This window comes from Malaclemys terrapin, chromosome 3 (genome assembly GCF_027887155.1).
Source record: "Malaclemys terrapin pileata isolate rMalTer1 chromosome 3, rMalTer1.hap1, whole genome shotgun sequence".
Lineage (NCBI taxonomy): Eukaryota > Metazoa > Chordata > Testudines > Emydidae > Malaclemys > Malaclemys terrapin.
In genome coordinates this window covers 182,286,959-182,305,270 of record NC_071507.1, presented here as the reverse complement: position 1 = coordinate 182,305,270, position 18,312 = coordinate 182,286,959, and the positions used below count along the sequence as shown (strand labels likewise).

General features: G+C 38.2%; 1 protein-coding gene across 2 annotated transcripts in view; it reads left to right on the top strand.

Moving 5' to 3' along the window:
- Window positions 1-18,312, top strand: part of NBAS (NBAS subunit of NRZ tethering complex) — a 356,127-nt gene that overhangs the window by 81,127 nt on the left and 256,688 nt on the right. For both annotated transcript variants that reach the window (XM_054023471.1, XM_054023470.1), the window contains exons 22-23: window positions 15,602-15,685; window positions 16,170-16,320. In XM_054023471.1, coding sequence (XP_053879446.1) covers window positions 15,602-15,685; window positions 16,170-16,320 — 235 coding nt within the window. The remainder of the gene's footprint in view (window positions 1-15,601; window positions 15,686-16,169; window positions 16,321-18,312) is intronic.

The window sequence follows — 18,312 nt, the reverse complement described above, 5'->3', positions numbered from 1 at the left end:
GAAGACGCCAATCCACCTCTGAGCTTTCCTGGGAACATTCAAACTAACATGTAAACAATGGTGTCGGCATGTAAAGAATTGAGTCATGCATGGACATGTGGCTTGCTCATGTGACTCCAGGCTCCATCTTGCTGCTGTGATCTTCCAGAGGGCAGAGATTATAAAAGGCTGCAGCATCTCCTCCATTTTGTCTTCAGTCCTGCTTCTTGCCTCTGGAGGGACTTTGCTACAAACTGAAGCTCTGAAAGGACAAAGGGCTGACTGACCCATCCCAGCTATGGAGGTACTCTAGACGCTGGATTTGAACCTTCAGTTTATCCCATCGCTGCCACCATGTCAGGGTTCACCCCCATTCTGAACTCTGGGGTACAGATGTGGAGACCCGCATGAAAGACTTCTTAAGCTTATATTCTATCAGCTTAGGTTAAAACTTCCCCAAGACACAAATTCCTTTCCTTGTCCTTGGACGGTATTGCTGCCACCACCAAGTGATTTACACAAAAATTCAGGGAAAGGTCACTTGGGGATATTTTGGGAGGATAGGGATTCCAAGTCCCTTCACCCCCTTTCCTGGGGAGGCTTGAGAATAACTGTCTTGGGGAAGTTTTAACCTAAGCAGGTAGAATATAAGCTTAAGAAGTCTTTCATGCGGGTCCTCACATCTGTACCCCAGAGTTCAGAGTGTGGGGGGCGGGGAACCTTGACAGTTGCAGAAAGAAAAACAGGTTAAATCTACTTAATGTCTTAGGGACAGAAGAGGGTAAACAACAAAAGGAGGAATATAGGGATAAAGATAAACCAATAAAAAAGATCAGCCAAGGAGGAGAAAAGAGCATTTATTGATAGGCATTTGGTAACAGGAATGGCAGCAATGAAAGGTTTTAATTAAACCACTAAATGACTTGTTGGAGATTTTAGCCATAGTAGAGAAGTTCCAGTAAAAGATAAACAAGGGAAAACCCTTTACTACCTTAGAGGAACAAAAAAAAAGATGGATAGAGCATTTCCATGATATCCTTAACAGGCCTCCACCAAAGATAGCATTCAGCTTTGATAACATAGAGAAGATGGCAGAGCTTGATGTTTGCTGTGAGGAAATTACCCTGGATGAATTGAAAGCAGACGTTGATGGATTAAGTAGCAATAAATCACCAAGTGAAGATCAAATCATAGCAGAACTGCTTAAGGCAAGTGGAGAGGACAACATGAAAATCCTATTATCCCTGATATGGAAGAAGAGGCATGGCCCGGAAGAATGGAAAAGAAGGATTATAATCAGCTCCTCAAAAAGGTAGATTTGAGTGATTGTAATAACTAATGTGGTATTGTGCTGCTTTCAGTCCCAGGGAAGGTCTTCTGTGTAAGCACCCTAAATAGACTTAGAGATGCCATAGGTAGCAGACTTAAAACAACAAGCTGATTTTCATTCCAGTCAATATTGTGTGGATCAGGTATTCATCTTCCATAATACCATGAAAAAAAAACAATGAATGGCAAGTGCCAATACTTCTGAATGTTGTAGTTTTTCAAAGGACATTAGTGTAGATGGAGAATCTTTGTAGCAGATGATACAAATCTGTGGTATCCCCAACAAAATCATTCAATAAACAGTCAATAAACCAGGAGTTAATGAACTGGTTAATGTTACCAGTCACTAGTAACTTGCATTGGTGTCAGGCAGAGTTGTGTCTTGTCCCCTATATTGTTTGGAGTCGCTGTTGACTTTATGTGACAGACTATCAGTAGGTAAAGGGGCATTATGGAAGTAGTAGGCGAGCTTTGGAGACTTACATTCTGCAGACAACATCTGTCTTATAAGTAAATCAGTTGAAGATATGCAGAGAAACACAGATGTTCTTGCAAATTCTCTCAAGCAAATAGGTCTTGTTATCAATAAATCAGACGGAAGTTATGAAAATTTACCTACCAATAACTTTCCTTACGTAGAAGGTGAAGCCTTGAAAACTAATAAATGTACTTATCTGAGTAGTATGATTCATGATACCAGTGCTTACATATTTGATATAAAGTCCAGAATAGATAAAGCAAGTGCTGTATTTTGAAGACTCAATACAGCATGGAAGTCCAGTGTGATCAGCAAAACCACCAAACCTAAGATCTTTAGAAGCAACATCCCAAGTGTCTGCCTAGGGATAGAATTCTAGAAAATAAATCCATCCAATGGCAATTGAAAAATGTACAATACAGGTACATGGATAAAATATGTAAAATGGACTGATAGGATAAGTAATTAAGAGGCCTAGAATGGGCACAACTGCCTACAACAAAACAAGCAAATATGAAAAGATGGATGTATTTGTGATATCTTTTAAGAATGTCTTATAGTAGGCTTCCTAAATGATCATTGCTTAGTGAACCCAGAGAAAAAGGCAGAGAGGCTGACATAGAGGCACACTCCTAGCTGAAGTGGCATTATTACATGTGAATATAAAAGACTTGAAAAAATTAGCTTAGGATCGGGATGGTTGGTGCCATCCGACTTCTGCTTTATGCACCTGATGGTGTGGGAAGGATGACAATGATACATTATAAGAAGTTTTTTCCACTAATACATTTGTCTCTGTTCAGTGATGTCGCAGTCCATTGTCTATGGATTGTGACTGTTCTGAATAGAAAGGGCAGAGCTTTTATTTACACTCAACTTGTTTTCACAATGAAAGGAAAAACAAAGTAGGCAAGTTAAAGGAGTATGTGGAGAGGGGCAGGAGAGGGGGGGTGTTCAGAGGAGCTAAATGTAATTAAAAGCATATGTTAAAACACTATTATGGTTGTAAAAATGAACCCATCCATGAAATGCGAAAGATAAACATCTGATGGGAATGTTAATTTGTCTTTATTGCACGTGTAGTCACATTTTCGTTTGCTGGCTAGGTGGTTGTACGTGTAGTCTTTTAATATATATGGTGTGCAATATAGTCAGGTTACTTTTCCTATTGCTACCATTATATGGTTGAACTGATGAGAGGATGCAGGGCAAGAGCTATTTGTTTTACGTTTTCTGTGTTCATGTTGTCAGATTTAATACTGCAGTAACACAAGTTGTATGTGTTCGTGTATGTTAATGAAAAAAGCTGAAATCGTACATGTACTCGAGGACAAAATTGAAGTTGTTGTGGGAATTGTCGCTCTTGAATTTCTTAATTCTTATGCTTTAATATTAACATTGTGAAATTAACACTTTTTCTGTGTGGTAGGGGTGTTGTTATAATGAATCTTCTGGAATGTGTCCTTGCTGTTTTTACATTGTTGCCGTTGTGCTTGGATTCCTGCTGTGTCCTTATCGACCAAGCACCACTTCCTCCTCCATACGCTTAAAATTTGTTACTTAATCAATCCCTCAATTCTTCTCATCAATAATACTGACATTCTCTCCATTTTGAATTGTTGATCTGTCTTATTTGTTTGTCCTTTTTAGACTTCATCCTGTTTGGAACAGAGCAAACTCCTTATATACGTTTATAAAGTACCATATATATGTATGATTGTATATAGATCTTTGATATAGATTTTAAAAATAATTTGAGTGATAGGTACTGGAAAAATACTTTCGATTTTTGTTTTTGTTTTACGTTCAGCGCTGTTTAAACTAGTTTGTGTTAACTCTTAAATTCTTTTAAAATGTTTTTCCTCCTAATTCAACTTTGCATGCCTATATGGAAAGCATAGAGTCAAAATATTGGCTGCTGCTTTTTCTTCCTGATGATTTAGAACCTAACTATAGATTCTTTTATTTTGGCTCCTATTTGGATGAAAAGATCTTTCCATTTTCTTGTTTAGAGTTATATTGAAGCTTTAAAATCCTCAGTGCTTGAATCCTACAATTAAAAATGCCTTTCTTCTTAAATGCCACATCTGACATAGTGAGAGAAGTGGTGAGGTATTATCTTTTATTGGACCGACTCCTGTGGGTCTAATAAAGAGACAAGTTTTTGAGCTATACAGAGCTCTTCTTCAGGTCTGGGAAAGGTATTCAGAGTATCACAGCTAAATACAAGGTAGAACAGATTGTTAAGCATAAGTAAGGCTACAAGTTTGTCACAGAGGTCACCGATTCTGTGTGTGTTGTTGTTGAGACCTCTGTGACTTCAGGGCTCGGGCTGCCAGCCCCAGGTGGCGGGGCTTGGGTTGCAGTGAATTCTTGTTTATTGCCTGCTACCTGCCTTTGACTTTTACTAAAAATAACAGTGACAAAATCTTAACCTTAAACATATGCTGTAAAACTTTCTGCGAGAGCAGAGTTATTTTCAAAGAGTCTGTCATTAGTTTCCACAGCAGAAATTTTGAAACAGCAGTTACACTGAAAGCTGCAAGCAGCTGAGATGCTTTTATTTTAAATGTTGATTATTTTCATTTGGGTTAATCATCCCAAAATGTTTCTTTTTGAGTAGGGTAGTTTAAAGAAGTGGCACTGACTGTGCTTTAGGATAGTAAGGCACTGGAATGTATTGCCTCCTCTCTCTCTCTCTCTCTCTAGAAAATTGTGAGTATTGAACACACCACTCTCTTATCTCCTTTCTGGCAACCTTTTTCTTTCCTGTCAGAGTTTATCAAATAAGCTGAAAGTTTATAATGGATGTAGTTACAGTCACACAAAGTGCCTGGCTGTGTCTGTTACTCTTAAAGAAAACCAGATTGCCAGTTATAACTACTGCAAAGCTGGCTGAGGGGAGCTTTTTCCTGAATTAAAAATAAAGCACAAACAACATATGCAAATATGATAAATATACACCATGAATTTCTAAAAGACCATTCTTTCCTTATTATGTCCGCTTCTTTGGGAGAAGAAGACCTCACACATAATGAAGTTGTGCTTAGGGCCTAATCCTGAGAACCTGCAAGTGGTACTGACATTGCATCCTGTCCTTTCATTTCATTCTATGGCAGTTACAAGTGCTCAGTATCTTTCTGAGGATTTGATCATAAAAGCAGACATGGAATAATGTAGTTTTGTAATAAAGATAAAAATAATGGCTGACTTAATATTATAGGGTCAGTAAATTGTTTCATCTAGTCTATGATATTTATAATTTATTAGTATTCAAAGAAAAGCATGTGATGAAACAATAGGAAAATATAGATGTAATACTATATTTTAGATTTGATAACTTTCAGACATTTTAAAATGTAAGACATGGGTATGCATTAAATATATGTGATTGCAGCAGAACAAATGACTCTCTAAGTACTTCCATTGCAAGTTTTTATATTCTGTCCTCAGTATATGGAATCTTTTCCAAATTAAATGCAAGTAAGATGAGAGTTGGAATTCTCACATTAATAGCTTTTTGATGGTATATGGATGGAAGATTTTGTGAGAACTGTACCATATTTTTGCATTCAACATCTTCCATAAATAGCTTTCTCATCTCTAGCATATGGATACCTTGCATTTTTAATCTGTGTTTATTATATCGGATATTCAGAATCAATACTTAGCACAGCAGACCTTCCAGATACAAAAAGCTTTGAAGCAAAACAGTGTTTCAGATGGTAAGAGGGACTCCGATTAAAAAAAAAAATAAATAAAAAGACAGTGAATATGTGAAAATGACATTGAGAAGTTCCTTGTTTTTTGTGTCTCAGTGTTTCCAGATCAGATGTGCAGAGTTTACAGGGAGAAGGTAGTATTTCCTAACTGTCAGCTCTACAAACTCAACCTGACATTTGTGAGTCATATAGAAACACACACTGCATTTTTTTCCTCAAGTACTGTGTACCGAGTATAAAGTCACCATAGGAAAAAAGAAAGAATTGAACTCTGTCCTTAAAACTGAATAATACCTTACCTTTTAGAAAACATGTCCATGAGAAAAATAAACCCATGGCTTGAATACCTGCAATAAGTAGGTTATGGCACTTACAATAAAACAGGCAGTCTTTTATCAAAGCAGAGAATTATAAGACCAGTTGAACTAGGTCTTATATTGAGGGCTATATTGAGAAAAGTGAAACCCTTTAGAAGAAAAAGATCAGGAGTTGAGTGCCTTCCTAGTCAGTCAATTGACTGGACTCCAGTTGAATTTGGAGTGTATTGAAGGAAGTAGGAGCTTCAATAACCTACCAAGGGGAAAAACATCAAAAAGTGTGTTTTGGCTCTTTGGAAGGAGCAGTTTAATTGGCAAGAAGAATATATAAAGTGTTGCAAACAAATTTCAGTGTGTAATAGGTAATGCTTAGCATTTGTATGATTTTAATCTGTAGATTTCATTGGGTATACAGTATCACCCTTAAGATTTTTCTTTTGTGAGTCAACCTGGCACTATTCCAGTGGGACTATTAATGTCTGGTTGCTCCTAGCAGTTGATGATGGCCAAAGAAGAGTACTGATGTGTGCATGATTCTTTTGAAAGCAGAACTTCCTTGTTCTCTGCCAATCTTGACTGCTAAGTTCATTTGGCAGGAGGAGAGGGAAGACTTTGTTTAGGTCTTTGGTGTCTGGGTAAAATACTGTCTATATAATTGATTTTCCTTTATAAAAATCTTGGAGACATTTTTAAAAGGGCATTATTTTTCTAAAATGTGTTGGAGCTACACCTCTACCCCAATATAACGTGACCTGATATAACACAAATTTGGATATAACGCGGTAAAGCAGCGCTCCGGGGGGGGTGGGGCTGCGCACTCTGGCGGATCAAAGCAAGTTCGCTATAATGCGGTTTCACCTATAATGCGGTAAGAATTTTTGGCTCCCGAGGATAGCATTGGGGTAGAGGTGTATTTAATAAAATGACCTCCTGGAGTTTTTTGAGAAGTGTGCTAGTGTTCATAACAATTAAATCCTTACATGTTCCAAATTCAGAATTCTGCACTCTATATCTGTGTTTTGAAACAGCTAGCTGTACTTCATTCACATGTGATTTTTGCATCTCATTTGTTCGTATGGTACCATGTGTGTGCATGGTGCTTTACACATAAGACAGGTCCTTTTCTGAGAAACTTGTCTTCTGAATTATACATGGAATAGCCAGGGATTAAAGTAAAAATAGATTCATCCCTGAAATAAATGTTAAAAGAGTGAGGTAAAGTAAAAAGGGAAACTATCCCATGTTGTCTGGATAAGATTTACCTTCACTGTATCAGAAAGGTCACATATACAGAACTGAAGTACGGGATGTCATGAATGAATTTCCCACTACTAATAGGTATGTACGTATTGAGACAATTAGTTGTGTTGTCCCTCGTTTTTCCAGGTCTCAGTCATAAACTCCTATGATAAAACCAAATACAGAAAATTTTCTGAAGTGGCTCAGTAGGATTACTTTGAGCTGCTTTTAAGGGCACATAAAAATAAAATGGTGCATGCTGTGCAAACTACAGGGAGTTGCTGTGAATCAATAAGTAGATGGTTTCTGGACTAATATCTCCTTGACGTATTGTAATAATACAAGTTACTTATTGGGGAAATGGGCCACATCACTGTTCAGAAACTATGGTAAATGACGACATTATTGACTTATTTTTAATATGAAAGCACCCACAGGCCACAATCTTGACTGGGCCCCATTAGTCCTAGGTGCTGTGCAAACAAAGTTCCTTTCCCAAAGACCTTACAAACTAAGTTAAAGAAGAGGCAGCACATGGGTGCAATGAGCAGTGGGAAGGGATGGGGGAGAGATTACAAGGGTGATGGGAAAGAGAACATGTATTATGTAGTTCAACTGTGTGCAATGTTTGCAGATTATAGGTGTTTTGATATGTCAAACTATTTTGTGAGATTAAAGAGCTAGTTGCTGAAAAAAAGCAGGCTTTTCTTGTTTTTGGCATCATTATAGATGGAAGTATTGATATGGGAACTCAAAGCTTAGTACTTGGGGTTTTCTGATTGACATTTGTACTTCGTTATATATCTAATATTCAGATTACGACTGACTGGTTAAGCAATAATTTCAGTTTTTCTGTCCATTGAAAGAAATAGGTCAAAAATTATGGCCCTTGGAAGTGATGGAAGTAAAAATAATGACCAGTCTGTGGGATGAGTGCTCCTTGTACATCTTCTGAAGTTTAATGCCATGCTAATGTATTACCTCTGCATTACCCATAGGTTCGCACTTGTGAGCTCTCATGCTGATTCTGTTCCATATCTGGAAGGATATCACATCACTTTGACAGGTCTTTTCTATTACTTCAAATCTATTCCTTAGCATTTTGATTAAAATGAAAGAGATGAGCCGTCGTTAAACCGTAAGGAAATTCATGGGGAGCTCCAGCTGGCAGCATATAGAGCAAAATAAATTTTATTCAGTGCTCTGGACTATAAAATAAGTTATTTTAATAAGCTGTCTGACTCCAAAATCAGTATTACCTCTTTTCCCCCAACAGACTTTTTAGGGATGAAATAGGTTCTTATAGATGTTTTGATGTTTGTTAGAACTGTGCCATATATTACAATCCATGGATGTTGCAATTGCTAATTGCTGTTGGTGGTCTGTGAAGAAAACTAAAATGGCCTGTTTGGATGAGGGCTGCCACACTTGTGCAGAGGGATTGAAGGTTGACCCAGAAACTGATGAAATGTGGCCAGAACTCTGCTTTTCAGTGTCAACCATTTTATATAGGGGAAGAAAATTAAAGTCTGTAAAACAGATTTTAAATATAGTTAAAATGGAAGCTTAAAACAGATGATCAGAGATTGAAAGTAATGTACTGTGTGCGTATAAGTGTTTGGCGTATAGTCTTGCATCTGGCTCCGATATTGGATTTTTATGGGAACCTGCCACAGTTCTGCAAGTTTCTGAAATTGACTAGGTTCTGATAAATAACATGTTGAGGACAACATAGCAGTAATAAAATATAGTGGCTTTTTTTTTTTTTTCATTTTTGACCACTGTCTAAATTCTTAGAGACAACCATATGTTGATTACATTTGTGCCTATTATAAGAAAATGTCAACCATTTTCCTTTTCTGATTTAATACTAGCTGGATGTCAGTTTATTTTTATTGTATAAATATTAAAGGGAATAACTATCACACGTTAGTGCTGAGTTGGCAGCTCCCTCATCTGTGTCATAGAGCCTCTCACTTCCTGGCTGACCCTAATGTGTGAGCCAAGTTCCTGTTAGCAGATTCTGCTCTCTACTAGCAGCATATTGCTGTGTGAGGGAGTGGTCACCACTGAGACATCATGGGAGTGGGGGAGGTCAAAACTTAATGAGGCCTTATGAATGTGTGTCTTCTATGTGGCTTTATCCAGGGTGTGTGATCCTATGTAATCTAAGCCAGGGTAAAGCACACAAAATATGGAGAAAGGCCCATAAGTGTGTGTTATTCATAGATGGCCTGATTCAGTGCACATTGAAGTCAGGGGGAGTATCTCCATTAACTTCCGTGAACGTTGGATCAGGCCTACAGAGAAAGGTCTGTATAATAAAGATGAATTGGTGAGAGAGGACCATTTCAATATCATGCATTCCTCTGTTAACATCCAACTCATTAGTAAGAATGTAATAAAACATTTGAAAAAACGGATTATAGAGAAGTGTACAGAGATTCTACTGCATTTGTCCCATGGTCATTACAACTATGCCAGTTAAAACTTGACACATTGTTGTGATGCTCCATTTGGGCCATTTTGAAAAGCTCTGATAATGCATACAGTAAAAAGTCTGGTTTTTTTTGGTGTGCAGGTGAAGGCTAGAGAGCTGGTGAGGTGATTGAATTAAGGGAAAGGGTTTCTTTTTGTCTTTAAACATATGTATTTTTGTGTGTGAGTGAGAGATTCTTAAAGTGCTCCTGGCAAGAAAATTCCAGGTTGAGGCTGAAATGCCATATTTACTTATATAACCCAGGCTTGATATTTTTGTGGATACCAACTCTTCTATTTCTATTCCTTTTTGTGGTGGAATTTTCATACGTGCCAGTCGCCCAACTTCCTTTGACTTTCAATGGGTGTTGGACACCTAGCTCCCATTAGCAATTCTGGAAATCCTCCACCCCCTTAGACCCACTCATCTCTCTAGTAAATGTGTGCTTTCAGAATTGCAAAACAAGTCAGTCAAAACAGAAATTGCAAGGTTTTTGGTACTCATTTTATAGTTTATCCACAAACATACCGTAAAGATATCTCTTTATTTTCTGCTATGGGAAAGGAAAAAGAGAGAAGGGGGAAGGTGGCCCTTTGGGACTTTGGCTACTCCAAATGGCACTGGGGTGGTGTTTCTTTAGCAAGAATGAAGATTCTTTTTTGTAGACTACGGTGTTCCATACAGAGATGCAATGATTTAATATGAAAAAGGGCTTTTGTCTGTTTTTAACCAGGCTCATAATATTACTTAGATGTCAGCTTGTAAGTATGAACAATTGCGGCTGTCATTTCTGCATCATGTGCTAAACTTCTTCATGGGGGCAATGCTGCTTTTCTATTCTTCATAGAATTAAAGGGGGAAAAAAACTGGTTCTCAACCAAGGAAAGAAAAGTCTGGCAAATCTGAACAGAGTGAAATACAATTTCTGTCAGTGATCCCCTGAACTGATCTTATTACAGTTGAAATTATAGGCCATAGTGTGATGTTGGACAAGCTGTTCCACATGGACTCCCTATCTGCACATTTCTTTTCAAGTGCCTATAAATCAGAAAGTGTTGCTTTGCATGGCACATTAGTTTTTAAAAACTTGATCTATACCTAAGGGAGAAAAATGAATTAATGAAGAACATTCCTGTACATGATGCAATTGTTCAGTATTTAACGGAGCACACTGTGCTTTAAAATGCCCTGAGTAGCTTCCCTGTTCCTCTTGTCAGCACTTTAAATTGTCCTACTTAATTTAGACAGCATACATTTCTCCGTTCTTGGAGCAGTATCAGTATGAATTCCTTGGTGCTGGAAACAGCAAGATCTCAAGATCAAATCAAATACACTCTAATTTTTAAAGGGAGGGGAAGGCAATATTTATATATTTTGTTCATCTGGAGAAGCCGTGTGGTTTATAAGAGAGGAAAAGTATGGGTCTTGGATGTGTTGATATCAGTCTTCTGAAAGGAAATGCGGAGTACAATAATTCATTGTCTTATGACAATGGTGGGTGCTTGCATGTCCTTGTTAGAATTTTAACAGCTTTTTCCAGTGTATGGTGGGAACCTAAACAGTATTGAAAGTACTTAGAAGAAGGAGGCACATCATTCATGTAGACTGAATAATATGATTGACATTCTGGTTAATTAAGAAGAAATTAGCGCAAGTTTTGAGCTATTAATTGCAAACCACTAATGCTAATGAAACATTCAAGTTGAGAAACCAAGCACTCAAGACAGAAAATTCCAAAAGTTAAGGTTTGCTTTTCTTTATGTTAGCCATGTTTCATGGCAAATAGACTTTATACCAGTATTTGTTAATAACAAACAATCCATCAAAGTTAACATTTGATAATGCCGACTTTAGATTGTTAGATCCCTCAACCTTAATGCTATGTTAAGAGCAGTATTTTTGTATCCTCATTTATTTAACAGACTAAAAGACAATTTCTGAGCTGTTCTACTTCCAGAATGTCTCTCATTTCCTCCCCACTCTGAGTCCTATAAGCACAGACTGTTCAGAACTGAAGTCGCCATGTTACAGAGACGCATCCTTGCTGGCTTTTAATGACCAATTTTAAATGATCCTAACATATTAAAATGGCAAACAATTTAATACAATGAGATCATCAAAGCAAACCACTTTTGAGGATTCAGCCACATTTCAATTACACGGGGGGGGGGGGGGGTTAGTGTATCTGTCATCCTATTTACCCACAAACAAAAACGTTCATAGCTCAGACAGCTAAACAAACTTTCCCAAAAGTTCCCACTTGAGCTGAGACCATATGTGGAAAACTTCTGAAGCAACTGAAGATGGACGATTAGAATGTAGTTAAGTTTCAAACTTGGGACTGTAGTAAGGGCAATCTGCTCTAGTCTTATTACTTAATATAGGTTGTCTATTTGGTGTTTAAATTGATGGTTACACAAAAAAGCAAAAGTTATACCTACCCAATCAAAAAATGATGGTGAAAGGCTTCTGGCAGCATATCCATTGTTTGTCACACGAGAGAGAGAGAGAGAGAGAGAGATGCTGTCTCCTTAATATAGATTTCTCCACACTGGAACTAATGTTCATGGAATGTGCAACATCCTCTCATGTTGAATGTTTGCTTAGCATGCTCAGTGTCTGCTTAACATGCTCTGTTCAGTTTCACTATGAAATACCATTTTAAGAAGTTCAGCTCTATTAACAACTAATCTTGGCCTGTGATGAAGAATACAAGTTTTTCAAATTGATGAATAGAAACAAGATTTTAACTGGTAAAATTTTTTTGAGTTGATGTGGTCAAGTATGATATTAAACTTCTAATTGAAAAGGCTTTTATCTTAAACCATAACACAAGTTATTACAGTAAAAATGAGAAGTTTGTTTAGCATTAGAAGTCTTGGAGACATCGAGTTAAAACACCGTGTAATTGTTAATGTACTGGGAAAGAAAACAGTCTGCCCACCTTTAATTCTTAAAAAAAGCAAAGTGGATTTTTTATGGTCCAGCAATCTTACAGAAATGTTAGACAAGCACTTAACATATCCTCTCAGCCTAATGTTCTAGAAAACACCTCTTGCTTATGTCTCTTAAACACAGGTGGGGTTGAGTAAAACTTGCATTGAGAGGGTGTCCAAAATAAGTGTGGCAACATTTTTGCAGAAATGGATTAAAACAACTCACTAAACATTAAAGGATGCGAAAAGTCCCCAGAGTGGCCAGGGTATATATGTGGGTATGATAGGTTGGTCCATTATGACTGACAGAAGTATGGGGCAAACATCCCAGTGACTTTCATAGGGACAGGATTACACCAAAGGAGTCAGATAGGGCTTAAAAGAAAGGGTAATTGGACTATATTTCTGGTTGATGGGGTGAGATTCTGAAGCCCTTTTCTCATTGTCCCCACCTTTGTTTTTGTTTTATCTGTTCGGGTGGTATAGGGAAAAATGAGTGTTTTAATAGTTAATATTTAATATTAAATAGGCAGCAGATTTAAAACAAAGGAAGTATTTTTTCACACAACACACAGTCAACCTGTGGAACTCCTTGCCAGTGGATGTTGTGAAGGCCAAGACTATAACAGGGTTCAAAAAAGAACTAGATAAGTTCATGGAGGATAAGTCCATCAATGGCTATTAGCCAGGATGGACAGAGATGGTGTTCCTAGCCTCCATTTGCCAGAAGCTGGGAGTGGGTGACTGGATGGATCACTTGATGATTACTTGTTCTATTTATTCCCTCTGAGGCACCTGGCATTGGCCACTGTCGGAATACAGGATACTGGGCTAGATGGACCTTTGTTCTGACCCAGTATGGCTGTTCTTATGTTCTTATTCAACCTCTACTACAACTTCCTGGCTGAGTTCTGAAACAAAATGTTTTCCCCCTTTTGGTATAGTTCCTTTCTCCTACACTAACCAGCAACAGCTGTTATGGCTAGCTTTATCCCTCCACCAGTCAAGGAGGAGACAAATTTTGGTCAGTCAGCTAGGCTAGAAGTTTGAGCACTGAAGTGAAGGAGAAAGAGCAGCCTTGTTTGGCATCATCATGGAGACTACTGTGTTGTTTTTTTTTTTTTTTAAAGATACATAATATCAGGATTTGATGTTTTAATTTAGGTGGAAGGTGATGCTCATTTTAAAGGTGGGGGAAATGGAAACATGGGGAAGTTGAGACGTACCTAAAGTTGTGCAGACTGGTATAGAACATAGGTCTTGCTCCACTTGCTGTGCTCTAATCATTAGAGCTGGTGCTTCCTCCTATATTTTCTTCCTCTTGACCTTTATGACTTGCAGATACTTCCCCAGGACCAGTGCTACCATTAAGGCAAACTAGGCAGTTGCCTAGGGTGCCAAGATTTGGGGGTGCCAAAAAGCGGTGCCCCCAATTTTTTTTACAGCATTCTTACGCCCCCTCCCTGAGCGCGCTGTTGCTGCTCCACTTCTCCTGCCTCCCAGGCTTGCGGTGCCAATCAGCTGTTTGGCGCCACAAGCCTGGGAGGGGAGGAGACTTAGAGCGGGGGCGGCGTGCTTGGGGAGGAGGTGGAGCAGAGGTGAGCTGGGGTGGGGAGCTGTCGCACGGCTCCCCGGGTCGGGGAGTTGCCGTCAAGGGGGGAGAGGCTCTTCAGGGCGGAGGGAAAGCTGCTGGGGGGGGGGGGGGGAGGGGGATGCTTCAGGGCAGGGGGCGGAGCTGCCGCGGGGTGGGGGGGTGGCACAGGACTGGGGGGCGGGGGAGGCGCGAAACTTCCTTCCACCGGCCCTGTACTTCCCTGACACTTTGTTGCTGATTTTTCCAATGAAGAATATAATTTTGGGTAGTTGTGATTGTCCTTGGTGCCACCAACAGTGTTAGAAGCATCACAGAGGGGAAGAAGGGACATATGGCCTTTCTGGAGAAATGTGCCTGGGTGGTGAAAGTGGGTGAGGGTGCTCCACTTAGATAACATATGTAGTGCCTATTGCTAAACGTGATAGTTAATTAAATTTTCAGGTCATCTTTTATCAGTTTATTTGCATTATGCTTTTACAATTGATTTGTGCATCAGAACATATCATTTTGCTTTTTAAGCTACTGAGGGCATATCCATTGCTACCGGTTACATTGTTGATGTCCTCGAAGGGATGAGAAATTTATATTAGCCTTTAATTTGCAATAAAGAGGTCATGCCTGTAAGGCTTGCATCAGTATTATGGTATTGAATTATCAGGATCATGCTAAAATGAGTTAGGCTTAGTACACTTTATTGCTCCAATTTGTTGAAAATTTAAAACCATGCCTGTGTACACAGTTTTTCTCGTCTCCTGTGCTTTGGTTTCTTTTCGGCATGGCTTAACAAGATTTTCCAGCTTTTTTTTGATGTTTAAACGAATACTAGGATGATGAAGGATAAAAACCATAGTGAATTGTTTTTAGTAATAATGTTTGTTCTTAATCTATATTGTATACAGGAAATGCAAATTCCATTTTTAGATGATTCTCACTAGATCATTTAGTAAATATTCACTATGGATGTTTGTAGGAAGAAACCCATGTCTAACTTAATTGTGAAAATCAATACAGCAGGGTATATTTTATCTCTGTTCAGTACTATGATTTGTCTACAAGTTTGTAAAGAATTCTATTCTTTTTTTTAAGCTAAAGATCCTGTCCCATTCTTTTACTATTCATTTCAAGCTTCTGTGATAGAAATTTTCTTGTGAAATATCCTTACTGTGACAGCAAAGGAAGCCCAGACCTATAGTTTTGCTATTTTTTGACAAATTAGAAAATTCTAAGATATTAAATTGTCAAAAATAACATGAGTAAAATCTATTTTTGTCCATGAAATAGCTCTCAAACATCCTGTAAGTAGCATACAAACTTTCCAAGCTAGGTATGCAAAATTATTCTCATGCCTCTGTACGCCCAATTTATGCAACAGATACCTGTTAGGAATTGATCCTGCCAATTGAATGGTAGCCCATAATATAGACTGAATCCAAATACTTTGCTGTACTATCTGTTCAGACAGAATGTTTTTGCCAATACATACTTTTTCAAAATGTTTGTATACAATATCCATTGTGTTTTGTAATAGTTGTAGGCAGGATGTGTTGATGATTCTTCCCTGGAATGAACAGAAGCATCGGGAAGAGGACTGGTGTGAAAACGCACAGTGCAAGTAGGTAGAGAGAGAGAGAGAGAGAGTGTGTGTGTGTGTGTGTGTTAAAAAGAACTCTCTGAGAGGTTGCCAAAATAAGGTTGATGGAATGCATGACTAAAATATTTGTCTTTACTATTTATGCCTAAGTTGGTAGACAATTAAAAGCTCATGTAACAAAAATATATTCAAAACAACAACACTATGCGAATGCAGTGTTAAATCTGAAATTTTAATTACATAAAAGTAGAGAAACTATGAGTTCAGGTATCAGAGGGGTAGCCGTGTTAGTTTGGATCTATAAAAAGCAACAAAGAATCCTGTGGCACCTTATAGACTAACAGACGTAATGGAGCATAAGCTTTTGTGGGTGAATTTCCGGGACTCATAACAATATTAACTCTTCATCTTTGTGCACATGGATTTTTAAGTAACTTTAATGGTATGTGTCACTGCCTCAGTCCATCTGTGTATACCTTTGTAACTTTTTGTCTGCTCTTCTCAGAATATTTGAACCAGTTCTTCAAGATGAAGATGAGTTCTTGTATGAAGCACAACCTGAGTTATTAAAGTACAGAACTACTAAGCTTTCGATAGACCTGGTTTCTGACTGGTACTGGAATAGGGCACAGGAGATTGAGAACTATGCTATGCAGGTAAGAACAGTAGCACAGAAATAGTGATTGTTGGCATAGATGCAAGCATTTTATTGCTTTTTGAAGCTAATTAAGCTGTGTCAAAAGTAGGCGATAGCAAACTGTCTGAACTGAGTATTGGTAATGATTGCAGACAGTGATGTAAAATGCTGGCCTATTGAGGTCATTGGGGCGCTTGCCATGGAATTAAGTATGGGTTCACAGATTTTTATTTTTCATATCTGCACGTAGAGGGAAAGAAAACTATTTTGCTGCCAAATAATAATTTTAGATGACCCCAAATTACTCTCTCAATTTAGAGATTGTTTTAGAGTGTGTTTCCTGAATTCAATCCTGTTTAAGGTTTACTCAGCTGAATTGTGATGATTCATAGGTGTGAATGGAGGAATCTAGTAAATTTCCTTTGGCCTATCTATACCTGGGCTCTAGAAAATAGCAAAACTTTCCCAGCTGTGAAGTGCATTTTCCCTTCTGCTACATATTTTATGTTCATGTTATCTAAAGGAAGAAGTGTTGAATAGTGAGTGGCTTAATCAGGGAACTCAGCTGTGATGTCAGGCCAACTAACTGTGTGAATTTGGGCAAGTCATGCAGTCCGTCTGTGCCCTAGGCCTGGTCCCCACTAACCCCCCACTTCGGACTAAGATACGCAAATTCAGCTACGTTAATACCGTAGCTGAATTCGAAGTACCTTAGTCCGAATTTACCGCGGGTCCAGACTTGGCAGGTAGGCTCCCCCGTCGATGCCGCATACTTCTCTCGCCGAGCTGGAGTACCGGCGTCGACGGCGAGCACTTCCGGGATCGATCCCAGAACATCGATTGCCTGCCGCCGGACCCTCCGGTAAGTGTAGACGTACCCCTAGTTTCCCCACCTCTTTAAAATGTGTAAAGCACTTTGAGATCCTTGGATGAATGGTGCCATGAGAATGGAAAGTGTTACTATTAATGTTATGACATGCTCTCTCCCTGACTGTAGTTTTGAGAATCCTCTGTGGAATGTCACAGATAATTGCAGTTCACTTATGGTTTAACAACGTAGAGATGTTTAAAATACTCCCGTGTCTATTAATTAGTAATTTTAAGTACTTCATTTTACAGCTCAACCCGAGCTCTTATTTCTTTATATTCCTGAGTTAATTGATCCTCCTAGTTTCATAGATGTTTCATAAAATTCTTAATCTTTCCAGATACCCTCATTGTAGACCCTTTCTTTTAATGACTAAAATAACAGTAAAAGATAACGTTTCTAGTTGCCTACAGAATTAAAATCCTTAACTAATAAAAAGATTCATCTCCCCTTGCATTTTAAGAAAGATAAAAAATATAGGGAATACTTTTTCTTAGTGCCCAGAAATGCCTTTGGAAATCATTTACATTGGCCTCGAAAAATGTTATGATGGTTAGTTGTATCCAATGAGGTTTTCCTATAATATATAGCTCTTTGTGTTACACTGGAGCACAGTTTTTAATTTAATGTGTCAGTAATTTAATTGATTTTTGGAAGTTTGTTTTTAGTTCAGTAAGAATTTGCAAAGGCGACAGATTCACAGATGATACTAGAAAAGACACAGATTAGAATTAATGTTCAGAAAATGTGGATGTACTATTAAAAACAAAATGCAGTATTATTACTGTTTGTCAAGTTTTTGTCTGATTTTTTTTTTTTCTGTGCTCAACTTCTGTACCTTAACTCATTTAGTTGCAGTCATCTGCCATTTAGTAACATTTCATCTGCCTCTGTATCCATCACATTTTGATATCATATGTAGAGTATCAGAGGGATAGCCGTGTTAGTCTGGATCTGTAAAAAACGACAGAGTCCTGTGGCACCTTATAGACTAACAGACATATTGGAGCATAAGCTTTAGTGGGTGAATACCCACTTCGTCAGATGCATATGTAGAGTGTTTGTACTAATAAATCTCCCGTATCTTTTAATCTCACACCCTCATTTCCAAACACCTCCTTTCAGTATTCGAAAGTTAGTTGA